This window comes from Bubalus kerabau, chromosome 2 (assembly GCF_029407905.1).
Source record: "Bubalus kerabau isolate K-KA32 ecotype Philippines breed swamp buffalo chromosome 2, PCC_UOA_SB_1v2, whole genome shotgun sequence".
NCBI classification, from domain to species: Eukaryota; Metazoa; Chordata; class Mammalia; order Artiodactyla; family Bovidae; genus Bubalus; species Bubalus kerabau.
The window spans coordinates 69208819-69230362 of NC_073625.1; the positions used below are offsets into that span (position 1 = coordinate 69208819).

At 39.8% G+C, this 21544-nt stretch overlaps 1 protein-coding gene across 1 annotated transcript in view; it reads right to left on the minus strand.

Moving 5' to 3' along the window:
• LOC129644436 (multidrug resistance-associated protein 1-like) overlaps positions 1–21544 on the minus strand; it is a 95157-nt gene that overhangs the window by 67982 nt on the left and 5631 nt on the right. Inside the window, exons 3-6 of the mRNA XM_055570072.1 lie at positions 14648–14795; positions 13774–13916; positions 9338–9515; positions 997–1251 (exon numbers count right to left, since the gene is read on the minus strand). Coding sequence (XP_055426047.1) covers positions 997–1251; positions 9338–9515; positions 13774–13916; positions 14648–14795 — 724 coding nt within the window. The remainder of the gene's footprint in view (positions 1–996; positions 1252–9337; positions 9516–13773; positions 13917–14647; positions 14796–21544) is intronic.

Here is a 21544-nt window from a genome sequence, read left to right on the forward strand (position 1 = left end):
AATCCAGGGATCGAACCTGCGTCTCCTGCATCTCATGCATCGGCAGGCAGATTCTTTACACATATATATGTGTGTGTGTGTGTGTGTGTTTCTCTAGTTTACTTTTTCCTAATAGTGATTGATTCATTTCCATGTCCATACATAAGATGTTGTTTACCCTTTATTCATTTAAAATAATAAAATAATTGTCCCAAGCAACACATCTGCATCTATCATTGTTACTTTAACATGGGAAACCATCTATTTCTCCCATTACAGTGTGATCTCCTTCAGAGAAGTGAACTCTGTCTTGGTCCTGTTCCCCCATTCCTACAGTACAGCATAGTACACACTGTTTTGGAAATAGCAGATGTCAAAAATATATTGATAGTAAGATGACTGGCGGAATGTAGAAGAAGAATATTAAAATTAATTCAGTTAAGCATTTACTGTCCACTGGCTGCACGCAGCCACTCCTTGCACATTTTAGCTCACTAGCCTTCTTGCCACTTAAGGCAGACCAAGCATATCCCCACCTCTCGGCTGTGCACACACCATTCTGTTTGCTTGATATCTTTTTCTTAGACATCCACATGGATTGGTGCCTTACTCAGCTGATACATCATATCTTTCCTGAGGATGTTCCAGACCTTGTTTGTGAAATGAAATGCTTTGTTACCCTATCACTTTATCCTAATTATCTCTCTTCATATACAAATTAACACCAGGCATTATGCTATCTACCTATTTATTTGTTTGTTGCCTTTCTCCCCCAATAACCCAAGGAGAGCTGGAACTTGTCAATTCTCTTCACTGCTATACTTTATGTGCCTGGCACAGTGACTGACAAGATAGATGCTCAATCAATACTGGTTCAATAAATGAATGATTAATTCATATTGTATCCATTTTAAGCCTCTATTTTCTATATTCAGAGAATTAGCTAGGTGTTTAGTATCAAGTCTGGAAACTCAGCTTCTGTTTGACACAGGTAACATGAGGCAATTATTTTCTTACCTTCAGCTTTTTCATTCTATTTGCAACTAAAGCATTCATTGGTATAACAAACACAAGGACTGCCACCCCTGCTAACACGGCTGGACCCAGCTCTTGCCAAAGGAGTGATACGGCCATCAGGATTTGAAAAGGAGCTGACCAAAGAAGATTGATGTTTGTCATCAAGTCCATGAGCTGCTGGGTATCTGTTGCCATCAAGTTAATAATTTCCCCGTTAGAAAACTGTTTTCTAGAAACATTAGATAGAAGCAGGGCCTGGGAAAAGAGAAGCAGAATATTTACAGTTCTGTAGATCATGCAGGATCTTTACAGTCAAACAATGATAACTTTTAACTATAAATAAAAAGTTTTCTAGCACTGAGCTTCCTTTCTGTTCTTTGGCACCCCTACTAAATCATCTAAAGTTCATCAATACAGAGTACACAGGTGAATCAATGAAAATCTAATGAAAGTATTTTATTAATGATATAGTTTCAATCTTAAAGAGATTACAGTCTAGTAGTGGAGTCCACTCCCCTACTACACAAACATCCTACACACAGGCTGATTATAAGGGCTTCCAAGGACTCAAATAGTAAAGAATCTGCCTGCAATGCAGGAGACCAGGGTTCAATCCCTGGGTTGGGAAGATCCCCTAGAAAAGGAAATGGCTACCCACTCCAGTATTCTTGCCTGGGGAATTCATGGACAGAGGAGCCTAGCCAGCAACAGCCCATGGGGTCGCAAAGAGTTAGACACAACTGAGGGACTAACACACACACACAAACACACACACACACACACACACACACGTGTAACAGTAGCTAAGAAGGGCCATGGGTATTTACAGAGGTAAGAGTATTGTTCCATCTTCTCTGTTCTTCCAAGGCCTAATTCTCCCTTTCCTTCTGTATATGTCATTTAATATTTGTATATTGAATTTAATATACTGAAGAATTGATGCTTTTGAACTGTGGTGTTGGAGAAGACACTTGAGAGTCCCTTGGACTGCAAGGAGATCCAACCAGTCCATTCTAAAGGAGATCAGTCCTGGGTGTTCTTTGGAAGGAATGATGCTAAAGCTGAAACTCCAGTACTTTGGCCACCTCATGCAAAGGGTTGACTCATTGGAAAAGACTCTGATGCTGGGAGGGATTGGGGGCAGGAGGAGAAGGGGATGACAGACAATGAGATGGCTGGATGGCATCACCGACTCGATGGACGTGGGTCTGAGTGAACTCCGGGAGTTGGTGATGGACGGGGAGGCCTGGAGTGCTGCGATTCATGGGGTCGCAAAGAGTCGGATACAACTGAGCGACTAAACTGAACTGAACTGAACTGAAGGTTAATTATTGGTAATTTCTTACTAAGGCTAATATTAGAAATTCATTTATTTAATTTCCCACTCATTTAAAATTCCCAGAAAAATGCATGAAAGTGAAAGTGAAAGTTAGCCGCAGAGTCATCTCCAACTCTGTGATTCCATGGCTGCAGCCTGTCCTGCTCCTCTCTCTGTGGAATTCCCAGGCAAGAGTACTGGAGTGGGTTGCCATGTCCTTCCCCAGGGGATCTTTCCAGTGGGGATCGAACCCAGGTCTCCCACATTGCCGGCAGATTCTTTACCAGCTGAACCACAAGGGAAGCCCAGAAAGCCCAGGAAAAACGCATAAATAACTGTAAAATAAGCAGGAAATTGATATTTATACCAGAAATTAGGTGAAAGTCCAATCATATGCCAAAAGTTTTAAGGAACTCCTACCACACTGATTTAAAGAGAGACAGGATTGAGAACTAGATCTAACAATGATAAATAGGATCAAGGGGACACTCAAGTTCTCTTCACTCAATAAATGACTAATAGAAAGCCCAGAGAAAAAGCCCCTCTGGAAAATGAGTAGGCAGGGCCTTCAGTGGGACACTTCTAACATTCCCTAGCTTAAAACCCACAGGCTCAGTGCATATGGCAGTCTATGGGGCCAGCAGAGGAAAGGCTCAACCCTCGGAGGTTCACAAGGGATCAGGATCCTCCTAAGCTTGATGGCTGCTGCAATGCTGAATCCTTTCATTTTCTGCTCCTGCCTTCCAAGGTATGGTGCTGATGATACGACAGAATAAATACTGCTCCCATAAGAGTGAATAAAAAAGGAAAAAAACACACTATGATAGTTAAGCTTCTAGCCATGTCTCCTCCAAAGGCAGCTTTTCAATCTCCCCTAATAAGTTACTGACCATTTAATGTGCCCAAGAAAAACAATGGAAATCCAAGAACAGTTGTTCTCATTTCATTAAGACTACACCATTTTTTAAGTGAGATCCATTGATCTCTAATAGCATCCACCTCCAACTTACTATTATAAACAAATACAAACATGTTATCCTACTTTTCTAGAAGGAAAATATAAACTGACTTATGTAAGAACTAAAAGACTGGGTAGTTCAAAATAATCAAATTACCCAAGGAATCAAATAAATGCCCTCCTTTAGGAAAACACACAAAGCACAACGGTCACTAGCAAAGGCCATAACAGTTCTCAGGGAATTCCGTAATAAAATAAAGTCTTACCTTGTTTCCACCCCCCACCCCCCATTTTCCCTAGCACTTAGTCTATTCCCATTTGCTCACAGGGAGGCCATGTGCAGAGCCTTGCATCTGGCCCTTCAGACCAGGGTTCCTCCTGTGAAAGGAAACGGCCGAGCCTACACCTCAGCTGGGCGTCCATGTGCAGAAGCCATGCGTGACACAAAATACAAGATGGGAGCTGCAGGCCACGTGCAGAGACGCTGCTCCAGGAACTGCCATCTGGAGCCTAAGCAGCCCAGCTGCCCCTGCTCCAACTCCACAAGAACCTCACTTTGAGAGATCCTTATAAAGCAGCCCTACCTACAGCCTATTGGGAGAGTGGGTGCTCAAGAGAACAGGCCCACACCTCTTCGTTATCTGATCAAAGAATAAAACCTTCCTTCGCTTCTGACCAGAACTCAGATGCTTGAAGGGCTGAAGGACCCTTGTTGGAGCCCCACTCAGGAAGACAGGTAACACAACCTTGTGACTCCTTAATTTTTGAAACTTCATTCATTTCATTGATTGCATTTGCTCTAAAAAAAGTGTTAGTTGCTCAATCGTGTTCGACTTTGTGAAAACATGGACCATAGCCCACCAGGATCCTCTGTCCATGGAATTATCTGGGCAAGAATACTGGAATAGGTAACCATTTCCTTCTCCAGGAGATCTTCCTGACCCAGGGACTGAACCTGAGTCTCTTGTGTCTCCTGAATTGCAGGAAGATTCTTTACCATCTGAGCCACCAGGGAAGCCATAAAAAGACCCAGATAAATCATATATGGCTCCCAGCCTCAAGAATCCTTTTTACAGACTGGAAATATCTTGTTTATTACTGACCTCAATTCAGTAATGGTTTATTTTGTCATATGATTATGAAATTTGCTTTGTGATTTCATATTCTCCCTCATATATTTGTTTTTGCTGATTTTTTTTGCCATAGCCCTGGTTCATATATTTATTTCTTGAACTATTTTTCCTGACCACCCTAGCTCTGAGTCATAGACATTATATAATTTAGAGCTGGAAGAGCTCTAAACATTTTTATCCCAGTGATTCTCAGCGGTTACCATACTTCTAATGAGTCATGGTGTATGTAAAGGTGAATCCTCATAAATCTATGAGAAATCATTTTCTTCAGCTCTTTTGGATGCAAAAATGTATGCCAGGATTCTCTTTATCTCTTCTCCTTCTAATCACATTTAAGTATCTCTATTTTAAAGAATGGAAAAATAATTTTATCAATTTTCTTTATACTGCATTCTCCCCACAATTAAGGAAAGAATATCCTTTAGGCGCAAATGTAGACAGTCTAGATATGGATGTTAAATTTAATTGAAATTAAAAATTTACTTCCTTGCTCTTACTTGCCAAGTTTTCAGTTTCAACAGTCATATGTGATTAGTAGCTACCATACTGCATAATGTGGATATAGAATAATTTAAAAATCACAAAACTTCTACTGGATGGCATTTGACAAAATGCCCACAGGCTGCCCACATTAAGCACAGGACTAACTGATGCTGCTTTTGAAACATATCTTATTATTAGTCCTCAAAAACTCTCATGGAGCCTGTAATTGGGAGCGAAGGGATAACAAAACTGAGTTTTGAGACCCAGAGACTCATGAAGTGGTCAAGTAGAAAGAGGTCCGTGTTCTTCCCCACAAACCTTAAAAATAAAGTCCCTTGAACTTTACTAGAATAGCAACAAGTCATGCAATTGGGTAGAGATAAAGAGCTTTCTAACACCTCCCCTCCTCACCAGGAAAAGGATGTGAGACTAGCTTTACCCAAGTCTAGTAATGAATTCCTGATGAAGGAGTGCCAGTGTCAGATGAATATGAGTTATCTGGTCATCTATGAGAGCTGAGGTTATCGAAACATGATAAACATCAGAATCCTAAAACGTGTAAAGGAGACAAGAGATCTAATAACCCCAATTAGTCCCTTTGGAAAGCAGATATAGGATAAGAGATTCAGAAGAAAGACTGCCTTATATTAGTGCCACCTGCATAGGCTACCGAGGGCATCTGAACACTACAGGTCACTAACTAATGTCTTCTGCTGCTTGTCTGATGGACTAAGAATTAAATCTTAATCCATGCTGCAGGGCCCACTGAACCCCTCTGATCTTAGAATGCTCTCTGTTGTTAAATAATCTCTAAGGACCCACATAGTCTCACTCCTGTAGATGCTGTTCCCTCTTCCATTATCTCCAGGGTCTCTTTGCCCTTGTTGTAATGTACTCACCCACAAGACTTGACTTTCCTTTTTATTTCTGATGGTTTGCTTCAATTTCTACTGCTATCTATTCTTTTATGCTTATCAGTTCAGTTCAGTTCAGTCGCTCAGTCGTATCCAACTCTTTGCGACCCCATGAATCGCAGCACGCCAGGCCTCCCTGTCCATCACCATCTCCCGGAGTTTACCCAGACTCACGTCCATTGAGTCAGTGATGCTATCCAGCCATCTCATCCTCTGTCGTCCCCTTCTCCTCCTGTCCCCAATCCTCCCAGCATCAGAGTCTTTTCCAATGAGTCAACTCTTTGCATGAGGTGGCCAAAGTACTGCAGTTTCAGCTTTAGCATCAGTCCGTCCAAAGAACACCCAGGACTGATCTGCTTTAGAATGGACTGGTTGGATCTCCTTGCAGTCCAAGGGACTCTCAAGAGTCTTCTCCAACACCACAGTTCAAAAGCATCAATTCTTCAGTGCTCAGCTTTCTTCACAGTGCAACTCTCACATCCATACATGACCACAGGAAAAACCATAGCCTTGACTAGACAGACTTTCGTTGGCAAAGTAATGTCTCTGCTTTTCAATATGCTATCTAGGTTGGTCATAACTTTCCTTCCAAGGAGTAAGTGTCTTTTAATTTCATGGCTGCAGTCACCATCTGCAGTGATTTGGGAGCCCCCCAAAATAAAGTCTGACACTGTTTCCACTGTTTCCCCATCTATTTCCCATGACGTGATGGGACCAGATGCCACGATCTTTGTTTTCTGAATGTGAGCTTTAAGCCAACTTTTTCACTCTCCTCTTTCACTTTCATCAAGAAGCTTTTTAGTTCCTCTTCACTTTCTGCCATAAGGGTGGTGTCATCTGCGTGTCTGAGGTTATTGATATTTATCCCAGCAATCTTGATTCCAGCTTGTGCTTCTTCCAGCCTGGCATTTCTCATGATGTACTCTGCATATAAGTTAAATAAGCAGGGTGACAATATACAGCCTTGACATACTCCTTTTCCTATTTGGAACCAGTCTGTTGTTCCATGTCCAGTTCTAACTGTTGCTTCCTGACCTGCATACAGGTAATCAAGAGGCAGGTCAGGTGGTCCAGTATTCCTATCTCTTTCAGAATTTTCCACAGTTTATTGTGATCCACACAGTCAAAGGCTTTGGAATAGTGAATAAAGCAGAAATAGATGTTTTTCTGGAACTCTCTTGCTTTTTCCAGCGGATGTTGGCAATTTGATCTCTGGTTCCTCTGCCTTTTCTAAAACCAGCTTTTATAAATCTACCCAAATCCTATACCTAAACTCCAGTGCTTTAATAAATGAATGAAGACCTGTTCCATAGGGGCCATATATGGGAAACAAATGTTAGCATTTAAACTGATTCCTAGACTCTTTAATGGGAGAAGGCAATGGCACCCCACTCCAGTACTGTTGCCCAGAAAATCCCATGGATGGAGGAGCCTGGTAGGCTGGAGTCCATGGGGTCGCTAAGAGTCAGACACGACTGAGCGACTTCACTTTCACTTTCCACTTTCATGCATTGGAGAAGGAAATGGCAACCCACTCCAGTGTTCTTGCCTGGAGAATCCCATGGACGGAGAAGCCTGGTAGGCTGCAGTCCATGGGGTCGCACAGAGTCAGACACGACTGAAGCGACTTAGCAGCAGACTCTTTAATATTTGTATTTTATATCTTTCCTCCATATTTGTATTTCTCAGAAGTTACAACCTGTAGAATTACAAACAGCCTCTCTGACCCTGTATCTGGGGTGTGTTACACAGCTAGTTATACAGGAGTTCCCTGGTGGATCAGGTGGTAAAGAATCTGCCTGCAATGCGGGAGACCCAGGTTCAATGCCTAGGTCGGGAAGATCTACTGGAGAAGGAAATGGCAACACACTCCAGTATTTTTGCCTGGAAAATTCCATGGATGGAGGAGCCTGGCAGGCTACAGTCCAAAGGGTCGCAAAGAGGTGAACATAACTGAGCAACTAACACTTTCAGTTTCACACAGAGCTAGGTTTACTGCAAGTTCAGTTATATTCTGGCTCAGTTGGGCTTGGAGCATTCTAGAATCTCTAAAATTACTTGCTGCCTCCATTTTGGCCTAATATGGCCAAATGGTCTGTGACATTTCATATCCAGGTCAACAAATCCTACACTTCTCCCAAAGATTATTTCAAGGCTCCTTTCTATGTGAAACCTTCCTCTGCTGCTGCTGCTGCTAAGTTGCTTCAGTCGTGTCCGACTCTGTGCGACCCCATAGACAGCAGACCACCAGGCTCCCCCATCCCTGGGATTCTCCAGGCAAGAACACTGGAGTGGGTTGCCATTTCCTTCTCCGGTGCATGAAAGTGAAAAGTCAAAGTGAAGTTGCTCAGTCGTGTCTGACTTTTAGCGACCCCATGGACTGCAGCCCACCATGCTCCCCCGTCCCTGGGATTCTCCAGGCAAGAACACTGGAGTGGGTTGCCATTTCCTTCTCCAGTGCATGAAAGTGAAAAGTCAAAGTGAAGTTGCTCAGTCGTGTCTGACTTTTAGCGACCCCATGGACTGCAGCCCACCAGGCTCCTCCGTCCATAGGATTTTCCAGGCAAGAGTACTAGAGTGGGGTGCCATTGCCTTCTCTGGAAACCTTCATCAACTGCCTTCAAATATTGTAGATTTCCTGCTCATCTGAATCTTAAAACATCTGCATTTATTGATAGTTTCACACATTTATTATGTATGCTTAATAGTTCCCTAGTTTTGAAGGTAATGGATCATTTATTCATTTACTCAGTCTTCCAACTTTTATAAAAATATGTGAAAGCCACTGTCTTAGATGATAAAGGTATAATAGGTAAGTTAAGTTCCTATTCCAAATCTCAAGAACACAGATTGACAGAGAACTACAGAATAAGAAGGCAAAATATACTTTTGACTGAATAACTCAGTAATAACAACAGAAGGGAGGAAGGTTTTTAATTGTTTATAATTATGATGTAAATAGGCTCTGAATGGTAAAGAGATGATGTTTAAAACTGCATTTTCAAGAAAGGACAAATTAAACTTTAGAGTTATGCTAGGTATAAGGGTCAACCAGCTCTTCGGGTGGATAGGAAGGGGCTTAGACTCAAACAGAAATAGATAACAACTCTATAAAGAAGTATGGCTTTGTTTTATGAAAAAGTAGAGTGAGCAGAGGAAGAAGTAAAACGTATTATGTAGAAGGAAAATGACCATGGAAATTAATTTATTGATACATAAATAGGGACAACCATGAAATAGTCAATTCCATTCATTTTCTGAGGAGGAATTAAGTGACATTAAGAGTGGACAAAGAACATCATTTAGTTTCAGGCATTAGGGTTGACTAGAAGTTTCAGGAAATATAGAGAGAGGATAAAGAAATTGATGTAACTAATATTGATAAGTCAAAGTTATTTTTCAGCAAAATAAATGTATATTCAAAGTGCATAATAGAAATTTTTTAAATACTACTTCTATTTTTCCAGATCCCTTATTTTAAAGCATGCACTGGACACAGTCCACTTAGAAACTTGGAATTTTTTAAATCTTTTACCTTTTTGTAGATCAGTCCAATTACAGCTGTCTTAATTTTTGCTGAAGTGAGCATTTTAAAACGCTGGTATTGCTGAAGGATCAGGGTTTGCAAAAAGACTACAACAAAAAGCGCCAAAGCATAGCCATAACCACTCCAGCCAAAATCTGGGCGTTGTTCACAGAAAAGGATCATTTGCCTGAAGGTCATATACAAATCGAGAAAAGGGAAGAAGTGTTAAACATCCAAAGTAATAAAATAAATGTGTGAACTAAGTACTGTCAAAATGTTACACACACACACATACACACACACACATTCTTGCCTGCTCTTTTTATCCACTTGCCCAATTTTGCATTCTCTCTCTCTTTATTTTTACTCAAGCTTTATATAAATAAGGCCAGATGCAGGAGACCTGAGTTCTGTTCTAGGAGGAAACAGCAACCCACTTCAGTATTCTTGCCTGGCAAATCCTATTCACAGAGGAGCCTGGCAGGCTACAATCCATGGGGTCACAAAAGAATCGGACACGACTGAGTGACTGAGCACACACTCACACACAGTCAACAGTTTCTCAGGCTTCTGGGTAGAAAAGTATTTTCTGGTTTTCCTACAGTAATCTCATCAATATTGTACAGGAGGTGATGACCAAAACCATCCCAAAGACAAAGAAATTCCAGAAAGTGAAGTGGTTGTATGAAGAGGCCTTACAAATAGCTGAGAAAAGAAGAGAAGCAAAAGGCAAAGGAGAAAAGGAAAGATATCCACCTGAACACAGAGTCCCAGAGAATAGCATGGAGAGATAAGAAAGCCTTCTTAAGTGAATAGTGCAAAGAAATAGAGGAAAACAATAGAATGAGAAAGGCTAAAGATCTCTTCAATAAAACTGGAGATACCACGGGAATATTTCATGCAAAGATGGGCACAATAAAGGACAGAAATGGTATGGACGTAACAGAAGCAGAAGATATTAAGAAGAGGTGGCAAGAATACACAGAAGAACTCTACAAAAAAAGTCTTAATGACCCAGATATCCATGATGGTGTGGTCACTTCCCTAAAGCCACCTCACTGGAAAAGACCCAGATGCTCGGAAGGATTGAGGGCAGGGCGAGAAGTGGGCGACAGAAGATGAGATGGTTGGATGGCATCACCAAGTCTGAGCAAATTCCAGGAGATAGTGAAAGACAAGGAAGACTTGCATGCTGCGGTTCATCGGTTTGCAAAGATTCAGACATGACTTAGTGACTGAACAAAAACAAGGAAGCCCCTTAAAGACTCAGGATCCAGGGTACCCTCTTTCTAACATAGGCTGAAATTCCAAACTCTCAGAAAAAGAAGGAGGAATTCAGCATGGATCATGTATAAAACATCATGTATAAAACATGTATAAAACAGTCTGGCCATATCGAACCACTCTTATCAGCTAGGGTAAGTGAGAACCCTCCTGAAATTCAAGTTCTAATTGCCAGCCTGAGGCCAGCCATATAAACAGTCTTTCCAAAGGGTGGCAGTCAGGTCTGTTAATTTAATTCTGCAGAAAATCTAATGCATATTTCAAATTTAGCAAATTGCACGCCTTACTCTTTTCTGAGCCTTCTGTATGTCAGTAAATGGTAACTCATTCATCTTGTGACAAACAAAAACTCTGAAGCCACCATGACTCCTTTTTTCTTCTCTCAACCTACATTCAACTATCAAGGTATAATGTTGACTCTACTTTTAAAATAAAGCCAAAATCTGACCGCTTATCACCTTCACTGCCACAATCTTGAAGCTGCTATTGACTTTTGCCTGGATTATCATAGTTGGCTAGTAGCTGCTGCTTCTTCCACTCTTGCTCCTCTTTACTTCATTTTCGACATAGCTACTAGAGTGATTCCTATGAAACTGCAGTCTAATCATATCATTCTATGCTCAAAATCTTCCAAAGGTTTCCTTTCTAACATGAAATGAAAGCCTGTATCATCACATTCTCTGCATGTGTGCTGAATGTCTCAGCTGTGTCCAGCTCTTTGCAGTCCCATGGACTGCAGCCTGCCAGGCTCCTCTGTCTATGGAATTCTCCAGGAAAGAATACTGGAGTGGATTGCCAATTCCTATTCCAGGGGATCTTCTTGACCCAGGAATCGAACCCGAGTTTCCTGCATCTCCTGTATTACAGACAGATTCTTTATTGCTGAACCACTGGGGAAGCCCCCCTCACATTCCGTAAGGCCCAACTAAAAATCTTTTTAGCTGCCCAAACTTTCTGACCTCAACCTTTTTGTCTCCCCACCCCCACAATGTCTCTATTTTTTTTTAATTGGAATATACTTGCTTTACAAGGTTGTGTTGGTTTATGCTTTTCAGCAACACAAATCAGCTGTAAGTACACATTTATTAACCTCCCTCTTGAGCTTCCCTCCCAGCGCCCAATCCCATCCCTCTAGCTCATCACAGAGCTGAGCTCCCTGTGCTATACAGCGGCTTTGCACTAGCTGTCTATATTACACATGAAGGTGAAAGTGAAAGTTAAGTCCCTCAATCGAGTCCTACTCTTTGCGACCCCATGGACTGTAGCCCACCAGGCTCCTCCATCCACGGGATTCTCCAGGCAAGAATACTGGAGTGGGTTGCCATTTCCTTCTCCAGGGGATCTTCCCAACCCAGGGATCGAACCCAGGTCTCCCGCATTGCAGGCAGACACTTTAACCTCTGAGCCACCAGGGAAGCCACATATGTTACACATGGTAGTGTATATATCTGACCTCAGTCTTACCACTTTTCCTCTCAGCTTCCCTGCTGCACTCACTTGCCTCCTATGAGTCTTCAAAAATACCAAATATGCTGCTGCCTCATGGCTTTAGCCCTCTTTGTTCTTCCTGTTTGCAACAGGTATATCTTGGCTTCCTCCCTAACTTCCTTCAGAACTGTGTTCAAGTTTCACCATTATAACCAATGTCTTCCCTAATCACCTCACAGAAAACAGCAACTTCCAGTCCCTCAGACCAGTATGCTGTGCCCCACTACCTCACCATATTGTTTTCCTTAGCAGTAATTACCTCTTAATAAAATTTATACTTATTCATTTATTGTTTATCTCTCCCTTCTAGGTGTCATCAGAGCAGGGACTTTTTGATTTTTGGTCAATCCCCATGGTCTACTTAGAACAGTTTGGCATATAGTAGGTGCTTAATAAATATGGGCTAAATATGTGCCTGGATGTGATTTGGGATCTGGCAACTCAGAATTAATTTTATTTTCATGAATTAAATTGTTCTTAAAAACTCCAACTTGAAAACATATTCAAAACAAAAAATATATAATAATTGGTTAATAAAAAAATCTTTCCTTGTACCCTTGGAGGCATACAATCAAAGACTCAATTTTACTGTCTGCTCATGAATCCTTGCATATGGACACTATTAGAAGTAGAAATTACTTAAATAGTTTCTCTATGCTGCTGCTGCTAAGTCGCTTCAGTCGTGTCCGACTCTGTGCGACCCCAGAGACGGCAGCCCACCAGGTTCCCCCATCCCTGGGATTCTCCAGGCAAGAACACTGGAGTGGGTTGCCATTTCCTTCTCCAATGCATGAAAGTGAAAAGTGAAAGTGAAGTCGCTCAGTCGTGTCCGACTCTTAGTGACCCCATGGACTGCAGCCTACCAGGCTCCTCCGTCCATGGGATTTTCCAGGCAAGAGTACTGAAGTGGGGTGCCATTGTGCATTATTATGTATTATTATTTGCTTGGCTGATAAAGTTCAATTCCAAAAAGTCACTCAGTTGTGTCCAACTCTTTGCAACCCCATGGACTATAAAGTCTATGGAATTCTCCAGGCCAGAATACTGGAGTGGATAGCCGTTCCCTTCTCCAAGAGATCTTCCCAACCCAGGGATTGAACTCAATACAGGTCTCCTGTTTTGCAGGTGGATTCTTTACCAGCTGAGCCATCAAGGAAGCCCACACATAAATACATGCATATATATATTTATATAGTATTACCTTGGCTGATAAAATTCAATTCCAAAAAGGTCACAGCAAAGAAAAATAGTAAAGGTATGTGTCATTTCATTTCCTAAACATATAAACTCAAGCCAGATTTCCCAGATTTGTGTTGTGACTCTTATATTTTCTAGTTGTATGGTCTTAGGCAAATTACAGAGATTTCTTTGTTTCTACATTGTGCTAGTGGGTACAATATTACTTCCTACATTGTAGGATTGTTGTAAAGATTAGATTAGATAATTAATATAAAGATTTAGAATAGTGCTTAATACATGGTTGTTTCAATAATTACTATATTATCATAATTCACATTCATATCACAAGCAAACTTAATAGAATGCTTGTATCTAAATAAAATCTGTAATATGAACCCACCCCACTCTTTTTTAGTACATTTTTAAAGTGAAACAGTAAACTTCCTTATCAAGTACTTGTGGGAAAGGGAAAAAAAACAACAACTTCAACTTACTTCATTATGAGTGGGCTAGTGAAGGACAAAACATCAGCCAATACTTTGAATAATGCAACCTGAATCAGGGCAAGCTTAAAAGTGTTCCACAATGCCCGGAGTAGAGATGGCTTCCTGGTGTGTGCCTCTTTATGAAAAGATGACTACATAATTAAAGAAAACAAAAACAATGAGAAAAGAGAACAGAACTAATCCATAAAATATATATAATCATAAAATTAGTAATGTACTCCAAAGATAAAAAAGCAACATGAAAGGAATAAGTTCAATTAAACTTGAAAACAAGGTCCCTGTTACTGGTATAGAATGGTGCCAAACCACATGGTGTTATTCATACCATGTGGCATAAACAGAAAAAGAAACCATTTTTTAAATCACTGTTGTGGGTTTTGAAACTGTTTCACTAGTACAGTTTTTATCTTCAAATTATATTTTCTTTTTGAGAAGTCTAAAGACTATATACATACATTATATATATATATATATATATATATTCATGTGTGTATGTATGTGTGTGTGCATGATGCTACATCTGAAGAACCTACTCTCGCCCCCTATAAGTCTTAGCCTTGGCCACTATATGACTTACTTTGACCAATAGATATGATGCTCTGAGATATGGAAACTATCTTTGCTACAGTGGATGAGGAAGGATACTGGTGAGAAGCCCCAAATTATATACATATAACACACTTGCTCCTGAGCTTTAAAGAGATGCTGAATAATTTGATGACAGAAATTAGCTTTAATAACAGCTAGTATTGTTAGGGAAATGACATGTTTTATAACATATTTAAGGGATTTTCCACATTAATAATAATATCTCATATTTGGAACAAGTTATGCAGTTAAGTACTAAGGATTTAATAGTTACCTTTACTTTTTGCCTCTCTTGAGTCCTTAAAACTTCCTTCCTCCACTGTTTCTCAAAGACGGGACACACAATATAGGAGGAATCGCCTTCATTAAGTTCAAAAAGATCCTCTCTTTCCAAAGGTTTCTTATAGCCTAAAATAATTATTCTAAAAATGAAAGAGCAAGGAAAACAATTCATCAAAACCAATCGTTAAAACTAAACTGCATACATTCGTTTCACTTCTTGATTTATTTTATTGATCAGGTTGGACTCACTAGAATGTGTTTGAAAAATCACACAACTCTATCCTGAAGTTCAATAATATATAATAATCCTTTGTAGCTTTTAAAAGGGCTGTTTAGATATCCAATTATTCAGTGAAAACACTAATTGCATTTACTCACCTCATATTGGAGACACCCACCTACTCTATTTCCCTTTACTGTTGTTTAGTTGCTTCAGTCATGTCCAACTCATTTGCAATCCCATGGACTGCAGCTCACCAGGCTCCTCTGTCCATGGAATTTCCCAGGCCAGAATCCTGAAGTGGGTTTCCATTTCCTTCTCCAGGGAATTCTCCAGACCCAGGGACTGAACGGCATCTCCTGCATTGGCAGGCTGATTCTTTACCACTGCTGCTGCTGCTGCTGCTAAGTCACTTCAGTCGTGTCCAACTCTCTGCGACCCCATAGACGGCAGCCCACCAGGCTCCCCCGTCCCTGGGATTCTCCAGGCAAGAACACTGGAGTGGGTTGCCATTTCCTTCTCCAATGCATGAAAGTGAAAAGTGAAAGTGAAGTCGCTCAGTCGTGTCCGACTCTTAGTGACCGCATGGACTGCAGCCCACCAGGCTCCTCCATCCGTGGGATTTTCCAGGCAAGAGTACTGGAGTGGGGTGCCATTGCCTTTACCACTGAGCCACCAGCAAAACCCACTCTTACCTCCCTTGCTGCTGCTGCTGCTGCTGCTGCGTTGCTTCAGTTGTGTCTGACTCTGTGTGACCCCATAGACGGCAGCCCACCAGGCTCTCCTGTCCCTGGGATTCTCCAGACAAGAACACTGGAATGGGTTGCCATTTCCTTCTCCACTTACCTCCCTTGCTGGAACTTAAATAGCTAATATTCACAGTAAGATATTCACACCAAAACCCACATTTGATTTTTAAGCTTGTGTGAAAATAGAAATGAATCTGTCCTCTGCTGGGACTATATAGACCCTTTGACACTTGACTTCACAGAGTGTCCAAGTGGAGGACCTGTATCTGCTGCATAAACTTGGGTCTTGGTCACATATGACTTACTTGACCAATAGAACATGAGTCATTATCACAGAGCCGTTTTGGAGCTGAAACCTTAAGATACTGTCAGCCTCTTAGTACTTCCACATTTCTTCACTCAAAGAGCTTGCTCCAGAGTACATTGTGAGTAATTATGCAAGAACAATACGTCTAAACTGGGCTTGTCCCAGGAGAACTAAAGTGCATGGTCTAGTTATACCACAGATGTTATTGTTGCAGACAATGATTTATATTTACCTTACATCCCTTCCTTCTGCCTCATCATCTTCCTACTGACTAGAATTTGATATTTATTTAGTTGAAAATCTCTTGAACTCAGAGTAAGTCCATATTCCAACCATAGAGTTATGAACTATGATTGGTCTAAAGCAGTCCCTGTAGTTCAGTTCAGTTGCTCAGTCATGTCCGACTCTTTTCGACCACTGGACTACAGCACGCCAGGCCTCCCTGTCCATCACCAACTCCCAGAGTTTACTCAAGCTCATGTTCATTGAGTTGGTGATGCCATCCAACCATCTCATCCTCTGTCATCCCCTTATCTTCCCGCCTTCAATCTTTCCCAGCATCAGGGTCTTTTCCAATGAGTCAGTTCTTGGCATTAGGTGGCCAAAGTATTAGAGTTTCAGCTTCAACATCAGTCCTTTCAATGAATATTCAGGACTGATTTCCTTTAGGATGGACTGGCTGGATCTCCTTACAGTCCAAGGGACTCTCAAGAGTCTTCTCCAATACCAATTGAAGTTCTTCTCCAATTGATGTTCAAAAACATCAATTCTTCGGCTCTCAGCTTTCTTTACACTCCAACTCTCACATCCATACATGACCACTGGAAAAACCATAGCCTTGACTGGACTGACCTTTGTTAGCAAAGTAATGTGTCCCTGTAATCTCATTACTATTTGCTTGACATTAATAAGTCAGTTAAGGCTGTGGCTCAGACTGAAGAATCTGCCTGCAATGTGGGAGACCTGGGTTCAATCCCTGGGTCGGGAAGATCCCCTAGAAAAGGGAATGGCTACCCACTCCAGTATTCTTGCCTGGAGAATTCCATGAACAGAGGCTATAATCCATGGGGTCGTAAAGAGTCGGACATGACTGCGCAACTAATATTTTCACTTCAAAGCTAAAATATCTATTAAAAAAATCTACTGAAGAGACCTCTCTATTTCAAAAGATGACACAAAACAGGGAGTCCCCTGATGTCCTAGTGGTTAGGATTCCAGGCTTTCACTACTGTGACCAGGTTCAACCCCTGATGGGGGAACTGAGATCCCACCAGCCTCACAAAAAATTTTAAAAGTAAAAAGAAAAGGAGACACAAAACTTCAAAAGGAGAAAAATGTTTGCCTCCCTTTTCCTGAGCTTTCCTCCTTCCTCCCTGTACTGAAGACATGATGGTCTGAAATGGAGAAGCCATCTTTACCACCAAGGGTGAATAGCCAAATACTAAGGATGGAGTGGAAAGATAGAAGAAGTCTGGATAGAAGAAGCAGGATAAAGGCTGGTGCATTACCCAATAACATAAAAAAAATTTTTTTAATCTATCTGTTTAAGCTATTATTATTTGAGTATTCCGTTATGTGAAGCACTCCTGAGTCATATAGTTCAGATACACTCCGTTTTGAGCCTGATGACATGACTTGTTCAGTGAGAAATTAAACTTCCATTTAAACCCGGGCCTTCTGACTCTATAGATTCAGTTCTTTTCATTATAAAGTATATTAGTCCAAGTGACCATAACAAAGTATTACACTGCCCCAAATTGGAACTGCTTTCATTGTCATTGTTACTGAACAATCTGAATTGATTGACCCCAGAATGGATTTAAATCCCGTGGTAACCAGTCTCCACGGGATTCAATTTCACTTTTATTACACACTACCTAATATCATATTACAATTCATATTTAACAAAAAAGCTTAAATGTACTAAGAAAGGACCTTTTGTAATCATGTTTCTGTTGGCTCAATATGCTGGGCATTTTTCTGCAGTGCACTTTTAAAAACATATTAAGCAATAAACTACTTTAATGTCATATTAAGTTCTTCTATCCCATTCCACAAAATAAATATTCGTTTTCAAAATAAGATTGCATTGATTTTCACAAAAGCATTTTTAATAACATTTACTGCCTCAGCATTTTGAGGTAGAACTGTGGAAAACTCAGCAGTTTTGGTTCATGGGGATAAGTGACCCCTGGCTTTCATGCTGAGTCTCCAAATAAAGAACCATCTAAAAGTGACACTTAAGCCGAATTGACTGTGGTGTACTTGGGCTCAGCTGTGACTTCCTTTTACCAGGTGTGTGCTTCTTCCACCTCTTTTGCTCTCTTCTGTGTCTAACTTTTACACATACGAATCCAGGAGAAGAGGAAGTGGTGCTTCTTTAAATCAATTGATAAAGCAGCTTTGGGGAAGCTTCTTGGACCAATAGTTGACCCTCCCAACAATGAAATGCACCAGATCCTACAAACTTGTGGACTTTAGTCCTTAAGCAATAATAAAGGTACATACAAGCATCTTGGTTTTTTATAGACTGATATACTTTTTTCAAAGGACAACTCTCTAAAGCATATAGAGCAATCATTTTTATCGGCTGTTAAACAGCAGGAACTCTAGGGACTGGTCACAGGTTTTTAAATGTGATATAGACCAGTACTTACTTACCCAAAGGCAGACAATATCATTAAATGTAATATTTCCACTGTATATTCATTTTTGTTACGTTAGAGAGAATCTTGAGTGTATTTAACATTAACAAGTGTGCGTAAATATCTTATCCAACTGATAGTAATGGTAGTAAACCAGTGGCAGTTGGCTAACAGGGTGAGATGAAATATACATTTTGCAGATGAGTAATAATCGAAATACTTGGAAAGTATAGATATATGGCAGCACTGTCAATTTCATTATTGCTGTGCTGTGCGTGCTAAGTCACTTCAGTCGTGTCTTTTTTGTGACCCTATGGACTGCAGCCCACCAGGCTGCTCTGTCCAGGAGAGTCTGCAGGCAAGAATACTGGAATGGGTAGCCATTCCCTTCTCCAGGGGATAACTTTCTGACCCAGGGGTCGAACCTGGGTCTCCCATATTGCAGGCAGATTCTTTACTGTCTGAGCCACCAGGGAAGCCCTCATTATTGCTAATCATCTGTTTAAACATTTCTGGAAAGGGGTGATTATGTAATGGGAAAAGGTAAGGTGTCAGTTGGTACAAAAATCTTAGGATGAGACAAAGTCAGGTAATGTACAAATTTTACTAATACATGAGGAAAAGGTAGGACAGATTGAATAGTGTATCCCCAGTTAAAATAATTCAATTGTGAACTATAAAAATTTTAACTAGATTTTTCCATGTATGTCAAGGGGATCATTCTATGACCATGATTATTAGACACTGATGACAGATTATATTTGCTAATAAAACCTTCATAATTATTAATCATCAACATGATTTAGACAGCTACTGCCTTAGGAATTAAGGCTCATAAGCATATAATTTCCTAATCATTTGCATCATCTGAGCACATTTTAATCAAATTATTCATATAATTAGGGGAGCTTGAATTTGGCCTAGGAAATAATTTCTGACTTCATTCTGTAACTCAAAGAACAGATCTGAGAACACAATTAACCAGTGTCTTGAAAGAGACATTCTCTTAACAATAGCTATGATTCAGCTGCAATTGTTTCAGCACCAGATAAGCAACCACATTAGTTTAATGCCAATGATAGCTTCAGATAATGCATGCCATGAAAATATTTCCTATCTAGTTCTGACATGTGAGAGTTAAACAGAAAATAAATGAGATATTCAAAAAGTATAGCTTATTGGTTGTTTGATCTAAAATATAGACTTCAAGATACTGAGTTGCTATATTTTAAATTCTGCTGTTTTATTTGATATTAAATTCAATTTCAGCTTCATACTTCATGCCTCCTAAAATTGTGTTTGTAATATTTAACATAAATGCATATTGTTTTCATTTGCCAAAATGCATATAGTTTGATAATAAAAGTTTTTAAAGTACATTTACTTAAAATTATTTGCATCATTTAAATTCTGTTAGCTTGTGACTTAAAAATGACAGTCTGAAAAATTTAAAGCCAGTGTAGACATCACTCTTATTCTCAATTCATGGATGAGACAGAACTCAGGTTTGAAAAACATATCTAAATATACACAAATTTGAAAAACCAAAATCATTAACTGTAAATAGTCCACATTTACATAGTTTCCATTTAAACTTTATTTTTTCTAGTGCATAATTTACTATAGCATATTGTCATAAAATTTCTGCAATCCTCTTTAAGTGTTTCATAGATTTGTATAACTTAGAATTTTTATCATAATTCAACTTCTGCCCAATTATTTGCTTATCAAGTATATCAGTTTTCTACTTCAACAACTTTTATAAAGATCACCAATAATTTTTATATTGCCAAATTCAATGGAGAGTATTCATTTCTTACTTTAATTTTCAGTATTTGGTCCTATTGGTCACTTAACTTTTTTTCCTTTTTTGACAGTTTCCCTAGCTTCCAATCACACTGTTTCTTTGGTTTTTCTGTTATATTCTGAATACTTAGCTTCCTTTGTAGACTCTCCCTCCTCTTACTGTTTAAATACTGAGGATTCCCAATACACTGCTTGTTAAATAGATTCTCCTGCTTGGTTTCAATGACATTCATGACTACAGATCTACAGTCATTGAGTCTCAAATCCACAACTGTAAGCCTGAGATCTACATCTCCAACACGTGCAAGTTTTTTTTTTTAATGGGGATGAGTCAGGCACCAGAAATTGAAACTTTGCTAAACTGAATTCACAAATTTTCACAATATCTGAAACTCTCAGTTATCTGACCCAGAAACCCAACGTTATTCAACACTTTCCCCAGTTCTTCAATCTCCTCTTCCAATTAACTCTTTCTCTTAAATGTATTCCTTCCTATTCATCATCTTTATCATTACTATGGTTCAGGTGGTAATCATAAATCTACCAAGATATCCAAAGAGCCTCCTAACCAGTCTCTCTCCATTTTCTTCTCTTACATATATCCACAGAATTGAACAGGTGATTTTCTGAAGTGCAAATCGTATGTCTCTATTTAAAATCCTTCAGTGGCTTCTGTCTTCAGGATATCCTAGAGAACTCTTACTGATCTGTCCTTTCAACTTGATCTTTTGACATACCAATGTGGAAGGGTCAGTTCTCCTCTGTCTCCATGATTTGTATATGGTGTTTGCTCAACTGGGAATGCCACTTTAGCTCACCCCTATACTTTTTAAATGTTGGGTTAAGGCATTAATCACTTGTGAAACATTCCCAATTGTGCAGACTTGGTTAAATGACATTTCTGAAAATTGTGTTTCTCCATCATGCTTAGACTGCCTTTTTGTGTAATTGATACTGTACTTTTTAATCTTTTTAATTCTATTATGAATTCCTGGAAGACAAGATCTAGATCATTTATCTCTGCATTTTTAAAGGTTAGCATAATGTAGGACATCTAGCATGCAAAAAACTTTTTTTTTTTAAAGCATTCATCTACTCTTAAAAACACATTGGGTTAGCCAAAACGTTTATTCAGATTTTTCCATACTGTCTTACAGAAAAA